We start from the raw sequence: 8590 nt of genomic DNA, 5'->3' as shown, positions 1-8590 counted from the left end.
TAATATACATGCCTAAATTGCTCTTAAAAAAAACTGTGTCAACTTGCACTACTGCCAACAATGTAAGAGAGGGCCGTATCTCTCCCTTTCCCCCCACCACAACCTGGGTTAGAGCTATTCTTTTAAATCTTTATTAAACTCATGGGCAAAAAGGGTATATTCTCTTTATCTGCATTTCTTGGATTACTAGTAAGATTATATATTTATCTTACCTGCATGATTAACCTGTGAATGGCAAACAACATTTCAGTCATATTTTCTTAAGTCATCTATACATTCTAACCTTACCAGAAATATAGCAAGTTTTTCCATTCTTTGGGCTTGAACAAATTCCTATTATGTATCAGCTGATAGCTGGAGATTAGACTCTAAGTCAGAAGCATAGAAATTAGGCTTCCTGTGAAAGAAGATATACTTCTCCAGCATTACCTGAGACTACCGGTGCCATTTTCCCTTTTTTTTTTTTTTCCTATTTCACTGTCCTTTCCTTTTCTCCTTAGCCTTCTTATATTCTAGCCTCCCAAATTATACTCACTGACTAGCACTGCTGGCTTTAAAAGGGAGTTCAATCTTGAACCTAAATACATTTGGAGATTATATAGTAACAATAGTTCACTCGACTCATGCAAGCTCAGCTCTTTGTGAGAAAATAATATGTGCTTTCCACTAGTTACAATAAATGTTATCAGAATTAACATATTAGAGCAAGGATTCTCAAAGTGTGCCCACCCCCCATGTCTCATCATTAGCTTCACCTGGTCACCTGTTAGAATGCAAGTGATCAGGCTTCACCCCAGACCTATTGAATCACGGTTGTGGGGCCCAGCAATCAGGTTTAGCATCATCAGGTGATTCCGATGCATGCTAAAAGTGTGGGAAGCACTAGATAATAGTATTTCCATCAAGAAAACAGTGCTTAGCATCAATTATAATCGATTGTTAAAACAGAACCTCAAAATGCATCCTGCTGGGACTCTGATTACCGTTTGTTCCTGCAGTAAGCCATCCATTCTTTCATGACAGCATGGAAAGTTTCCAGATCCACATGTGGATCTCTCTTTTCAGGATCAATCATGTTCCACAGCTCCTCAAGGCCATTGACTTCAGAATCTTGGCTAGTTGTCTGTCTCAGGTAATCTATTATTTTGGCTACTCCTACTGAGCCTTAGGAAGAAGAAAGGCAAATTATTTTTGAAGGATGGGGAAAGACATATTTTTAACTAGTGAGGTACTTAACTTTTTCAGGTCCCTTGGATCCTAGAACCATGCCATATTACCCTTGCAGTCCTGTTGCCCTGGCATGGTATAGTGGAAAGACTGCTGGCCTCGGGTTGGAGTCCAATGGACCCTAGTATCAAATCTTGGCTCTGGAGATTACCATCTGTGTGGCTTTGGGAAAATTACTTAATCTCTCTGAGCCTCAGTTTTCTTATCTGTGAGATAGGGATACTGATAACTATTATACAGAGCTGTTGTAAGGTTTAAATACTGATGATATATGTAATCAATAATCACTTGTGAGAAGTGATCAAAACACCAATTTATTGTTGTCTCTCATTCTTTCCTTAAAAAGCATTCAGTGAAGGAACTTTTTTGTCTGCCCTAGATGAAATTTCAGTCTCAATTAGAAATCTCTGACTCTTTTGTTGTGTGTATATGTATGCGTGTGGGGGGAGGGGATACCTTCTTAGATATAGTCAGTCCTACTATCATGTTCAGAAATTAAAGCCATCCAGATTATTTCAGTCATTGACACACCAATCTTCTCTAAACATAAGACTTCTCTTTTACTTCCAACTAAAACTGCCTTGGTCTGGTTGATTGCAAGGGAAGGGGAAAATAAGTAGAAGGTTGACAGGGTGAATCCAAGAGTGAAAATCCTTCCCTCAAGGAAGGAAGTATAGACCATGACATAAGAAAAAAATAAGTCTTATAATTAGAGGAAGATCATTGTAAAGGAGACTGAATAACTTTAAAGGAATATTAATTTGTCATTTCAATATGATAGGAATTGGAAAGGGAAATAAAATTATTACTACAATTATTTAGAGAGATGATTTTTTTCCTTATTTGTAGTAGAATTGGAAAGAAAGCTGGAAATCCAACAAGAATACCTTTGTCTCATTTTCCTCCCCTAAAACTCTAAACTCTCTGTCATATACCTCAAAACTGGAAAGGCCTCCTGTGATGGTTAATTTTATGTGTCAATTTGACTAGGCCATGGGGTGCCCAGATATTTAATCAAAAATTATTTGGAATGTTTCTGTAGGGTGTTTTTGGATGAGATTAACATTTAAATCTGTAGGCTAAGTAAAGCATATTGTTGTCCCTGAGTGGGTCTCATTCAATCAGTTGAAGGTCTGAATAAACAAAAATTTGACCATACCCTGAGTAAGAGAGAATTCCTCTGCCTGACTGCCTTCTCATGGGGACATTGCCTTTTTTCTGCCTTTCGACTTGAACTGAAATGTTGGCCCTTCCTTGGTCTCAAGCATGTTAGCTTTCAGACTGGAACTACAACATCAGCTCTCCTGGTTCTCAATCCTTTGACTTGGAACGGAACTAAACCATTAGCTCTCCTGAGTCCCTAGCTTGCTGGCTCACCCTACAGGTCTTGGGACTTGCCTACCTCTGTAGTCACATGATCAAATTCCTTATAATAAATCTCACAGATGAGACTGACAGATAGATATCTCCCCTCTGGAAAGCCCTGACTAATACACGTTCAATTTCCCTCAATGAGAGCATTCTTATTTTCTTTTGAGAAATGATTTTTTAAATCCCATCCAAGCAGAGAGGCTCTTGCAACAAATAGAAGGGTACTTTAGAGAGTTAATGGAAAAATAGAATTGAAAGATAATATGAATCTTTCCATGAAGCTTTTGAAGTATTCTCATAAACCCCACTCATCATCAAGTTATAATTAAGACTATATGCAAATATTTTGCCACAAGAATGTTCATTGTGGTGTTGTTTATAATAGAGAAAAAAACAATATCCACTTAAGATGGATTGGTTAAATATATTATGTTACATCCAAAAAAAAGTATAGCATATGAAGAAAATTTCTTGATGCAAAGTATTCAAAATTATTGAGAAGAAGAAGATTATAAAACAAGTCTAGAAATACTCCCATGTGTACTTAGGGAATGTGTTAGTATATATTAAGAAAAAAATAATGACCAAAAAAAAAACCAAAAAAACTTCAGCCATTTTCAGCAATCATATTGGGATAATGAGGTGGACAGAGTCCAGGGCATACCTCATGATTCCACCTCCTGGTGTTCATGCTCTGTGTGATTCCCTCTCCTGGAGTGTGGGAGCAACCTGTGACTTGCTTCTAACTAATAGAATATGGGCAAGGTGATGTGATATACATGTACGGGACTCCACGATTAAGTTGCCTAAGACTCGCACCTGTCCTGCTGAACTTTGAAGAAGCAAACTACCATGGTATGGGCTGCATATGCTGAAAGACCCAAGTGGCAAGGAACTGAGGTCAGCTTCCAGCTGACAACAGCACGAAACTGAGGCCTTCAGTCCTACAACCACAAGGTACTGAATTCTCCCAATAAAAGCAGGTTACTCCCCAGCTGAGCCACAGATTAGGTGGTTGCCCCAAACAGCACCCTAATTACAACCTTGTGAGTTTCTTTGCCAAGAACCTAACTAATCTGTGCCTAGACTCGTGATTCACAGAGTTGTAAGGTAAAAAAATTTGTGTTGTTTTAAGCTACCCAATGTGTAGTAATTCAGCAATAGAGAATTAATACAAGTAGTTTGGGTACCGTTATCCTAAAACTATTACGTGTGTACAGAATAAAGCGAATGAACATTTATATTGGTGATACTGAGAACCAGGACTGTCACTGTGTGAGAAAGGAGATATAAAAGAGATAAGTAAAAACACTATAGTTCTGAATTTGTGTTGGAAGAAAGGCTATGGATTCTTAATGTATTTTATCTTCAAAAAATTTAACCACTGAAAAGGCCTAGAAATAATAACCACCGCTTGTCCCCAGATTGTGGTCTCTGTATAATATTTTCCATGAAAAGGTGCCATAGGTCTTTGAAGAAATAACTGATTCCCATGCTAGAGCAGGAAATGTATAAGGTAAGCCTTGAGAATTTTATAATACCAGGAAAAACAAGAAAACTATTAAAAACTATAAGACAATGTCAAAAGTATTAGTACCTGGGACATGTGGTTGCATCAGGAATTAAGGAAATGCTCACAGAAAATGGGGACATACTGAACAGACATAAGAACCAGCTCGAAGAGGATCCTGCTGTCCAACTCTGGGACAGCGTGAGCATAAAAATAATAACAGATTATAAATCACTGAATATAAGAAGAATCCAGAAATTCATAGTGATATTAATTAATTAGGGAGAAGGTAAAACCCTTATGGTATATTGACAAGTAATAAACATAGAAAGTGATGTAGATAGAAAAATGTTTATTCAGCAACCATCACTATAATAATTGATTCAGGCAAAAAATATCAATGGATGCTAAAATTAGTGAAAGTTTGATGAGGAACAGGATACTTACATAGACTCAATTTATCTTCCCATAAAATACTTATTAACTACAAAGGAAAAATAGTAACTTTACAATGGAGAAACCTGGCAGACACCACACTAACCAAGTGATCAAAGTTAAAAATCCTGATGTATTATACTAAGCAAGACACAACATGACTTCTGCAGCACACCTACTAAAAATGAATAACCCAAATCTAATCAAGAGGAAATATCATTCTACAAAGTAACTGGCCTATACTCTTCAAAAATTTTAAGGTCATAAAAGACGAAGAACCTGATGAACTGTTCCAGATTAAAAGAGACTAAAGAGATGTGACAACTAAATGCAAGGTAGTGATTCTGGATTGCATCCTGAGCCAGGAAACAAAAAAGCTATGAAGTATATTATTGAGACAAAGACAAAATCTGAATATGGAATTGTGAATTAGATAATACTATTATAACAATGTTAAATGTTCTGGTTTTGATCACTATACTATATAAGCAAATGCCCTTGTTTGTAGGAAATACATACTTATGTACTTAGAAGTAAAGAGGGACAATATCTGCTCACAAGTGGATGAGAGAAAGAGAGGAACATTGAATGATAAAGTAAATGGGACAAAACATAAACAACTGGTGAATCTGCATAAAGGACATATGCAAATTATTTTGACTTTTCTTGAAAATTTTTTGTTAGTCTGAAATTATATCAAAATGAAGTTACCCTCTCCCCCAAAAATGACTCTGTAGCCAACATGAAGAGGTTCCTATTGTTGAATGACGGACATCACTAAGAATAAGATGAGCATCATTAAGAAAAATAATAAGGAATAAAACATAGGAAATGTGCTAAAATAATGAATTCAAAATCATACACAAAACTTCACTGGTCATCTTTGGAGGAGACTACAGGACCATTTTATTATTTTGAAAAGTGGTAGATAAAGAGACACACTAAAGCTTTTATCCTGCTTCTGCAGGATACAAGACTCAGGACAGCAAAATAGTTGATGAAGCAGGGTAGAGTTTCTCATTATAGATGTATTCCAGCTGATAAATTAGGAAGGAATGACAGAAAATCACCATTCGCAACACCTCATGAAAGATCTACGTCTTCATCAACGGTTGCCTTCTGATGAAAACACGTAACACCATCTATGTAGAATGTTTGTCCAAAAAAAAAAAAAAAAAAATAAACTTGTATCTGATAAGACCTCTAAATATAAGGGACGAAGACACAGGTTGTGTTCCTAATCATGCATAAACACCAGATTTCAGATTGTGGGAAACTCTACAAGACAAAAGAACCAGTTTCTTTAACAAATAACTTAAAATGCAAAAAAGAGACATGGAAAGAGAACATAGATATAAGACAGACAACCAAGTGCAATGAAAAGAAAAATCTTTCTTGGATATTGATGTGAATGATAAAAGCATTTAAGGAAAAAAAAAAAGGTACGTATCACACAAATGGGAAATTTTGAATACTGACAGGATATTTGATAATATTAAGAAAGCATGTTACTGTTTTAGTCATAATAATGGCTTTGTTGTGTTTAAAATAAATCATTATCTTTCAGAAATATGTACTGAAAAGAAATATTTAGATCAAATAATGTAATGTCTGGGATTTGCCTCAAAATAATTCAGAGGAGGAGAGAAACAGGTAGGTTTAGAAATGAGACATGGTACCTGCCAACAGCTGGCACAAGCACAGGAACCTTCAGGTGCTAAACACAGCCCCCGCCCTGACAGCCAGCAGGACCTCAAGGCACCATTGCATCCTGGCACTGCCACAGACACCACCAATACTGCAAGGGCAGCCTGCTACCACAGCAGCAACCACCACTGCCACAGCAGCCACCACTTCCATGCAGGTGGCCTGCCAACCACTCGACTGCACTGACACAGGAGAGTCATTAGTGGAGACTGGGGAAAGAGGTGAGTGAGCAAAGACCCGTGAACAAGTGGCCCAACCCACAGGGGGAATTATTCTGCTCCCCACCATGGTAGCACACCTGGAGGTGGGAGGTACATGCGCAGCCCACACAACTTTCTTGATCTGGGGAGAGACACATGTGAAATCCCCAGAGAGTGCAGAAACCCAAGATAACCAAATGAAGTAAGGAAGAAAATTCCCAACCACCACCAACCCATCTCCCAACCAGGGGCAAGGAGCCAGGAGGAGCCTCTGCCTGTAGGAAAGAAGAAAGAGAAACTCTGCCCAGGGTCACCCATTCAAACTAAGGAGCTCCAGTATACCCCAGTGCATCCATCAGGGTCATGGGATCCTAGGCAGGATGCCAACAAGCCCGCCCAGGGTCACGCACCCCAGCCAAAAACTGATGGGGCATCTAGTCACTTCTCCCAAAAACTCAATAGCTTGCACACATCCTCAACAACCCAACACAGTGTCACTAACCTCAGCAAGGAATCACTAGCTGGCCCAGTGCCTAGGCTGTGGAGATACTCACACACAACTCTAACACTGAATATGGCTGAAGTACCCACATGGAGAAGACACTACTGCATCTACCCAGAACCAATACTAAAACATCCTACTCAACGGTCAATATAAAACACATCTACAGAAGGAAGTCTCCTCAAAACCCATTCCAAAGAGAAGAAGCAACTGTCTAGCAGATGACTAGATGTCTGCATAGAGATACTAGAAATATGACACCACGAAGGAATACAATAATTCTCAGGTACCAGACCCCATACAGCAGGAAACCCTTGAAATGACTGAAAAGGAATTCCAAGCCATAATCTTAAGGAAACTCAATGAGATACAAGAAAACTCAGTTGACACAACAAAATTAGAAAAACTATCCAGGATATGAAGGAGGAAATTTACAAATAGATTAATACCTTTAAAAAGAATGTAGCAGAACTCCAGGAACTGAAGGACTCATTCAACAAAATAAAAAACACAATTGAGAGCTTAAGCAGCAGGCTAGAGCAAGCAGAAGGAAGAATTTCTGATCTTGAAGATAGTCTTTTTTAAGTAACCCATGCAGATCAAAAAGAAAAGAAATTTTAAAAAATAAAGAAAATCTAAGAAAGATAGCAGACAACCTTAAGTGCATAAACATCTAAGGCATGGGTGCTCTGGAAGGGTAAGAGAAAGTAAAAGGCATTGAAAACATATTCAATGAAATAATAGCAGAATATTTCTCAGGGAGAGACATAGATCTTCAGAGCCAGGATGTCAAAAATCCCCAAACAGATTCAGTCTAAAAAGGTCCTCTCCGAGACACATTATAGTTAAACTTGCAAAACTCAAAGATAAAGAGAGAATCTTAAAAACAACAAGAGAAAAGCATCAAGTCACTTATAAGGGAGTCAACAACAGACTTCTCAACAGAAACTCTACAGGCCAGAAGAAAATGGGATATATTCAAAATACTAAAAGAAAGAACCTGCCTGCCAAGAGTAATACCCAGCAAGACTATCCTTCAGAAATGAAAGAGAAATAGTGTATTTCTCAGACAGACAAAAACTGTGGAAGATCACCACCACACAACCAGCCCTGCAAGAAATCCTCAAGGGATTCCTGCATCTGGAATCTGAAAAAACAATAATCACTACCACAAATGCACAAGAAAGAACAAAACCCACTGGTAGAACAAAAATGCAATAAGAGAGAAAGAAACTATATCTTGCCATCTCAAAAAACCAGCAAACACCATAGATAAGCAATAAAAGAGGAAAAAAGGAACTAAGATACTTAAAACATCAAAACAAAAATTGAAAAATGCCAGGAGTAAGACAACACCTTTCAATAACAACCCTAAATGCAATGGATTAATATCCCCACTCAAAAGATACAGATTGACTATATTAAAAAGCTAGACCCAACTATATGCTGTCCACAAGAGACACACCTCAACTGTAAAGACACACACAAACTAATAGTAAAGGGATGGAAAAAGATATACCACACAAATGGAAACCAAAAATGAGCAGGAGTAGCTATTCTTATATTGGGTAAAATAAAATTTTAAACTAAAAACCATAGAAAGAGACAAAGAAGGTCATTATACAATGATAAAAGGAC

General features: G+C 37.6%; 1 protein-coding gene across 1 annotated transcript in view; it reads right to left on the bottom strand.

The window, feature by feature from the left end:
* Window positions 1-8590, bottom strand: part of LOC103599503 (lymphoid-restricted membrane protein-like) — a 66991-nt gene that overhangs the window by 49559 nt on the left and 8842 nt on the right. Inside the window, exon 3 of the mRNA XM_008583651.1 lies at window positions 984-1164. Within this exon, the coding sequence (XP_008581873.1) occupies window positions 984-1164 (181 nt within the window). The remainder of the gene's footprint in view (window positions 1-983; window positions 1165-8590) is intronic.

This window comes from Galeopterus variegatus, unplaced genomic scaffold (genome assembly GCF_000696425.1).
Source record: "Galeopterus variegatus unplaced genomic scaffold, G_variegatus-3.0.2 Scaffold2989, whole genome shotgun sequence".
In the NCBI taxonomy this organism is placed as follows: Eukaryota; Metazoa; Chordata; class Mammalia; order Dermoptera; family Cynocephalidae; genus Galeopterus; species Galeopterus variegatus.
This window is presented reverse-complemented; position numbering and strand designations above follow the sequence as displayed.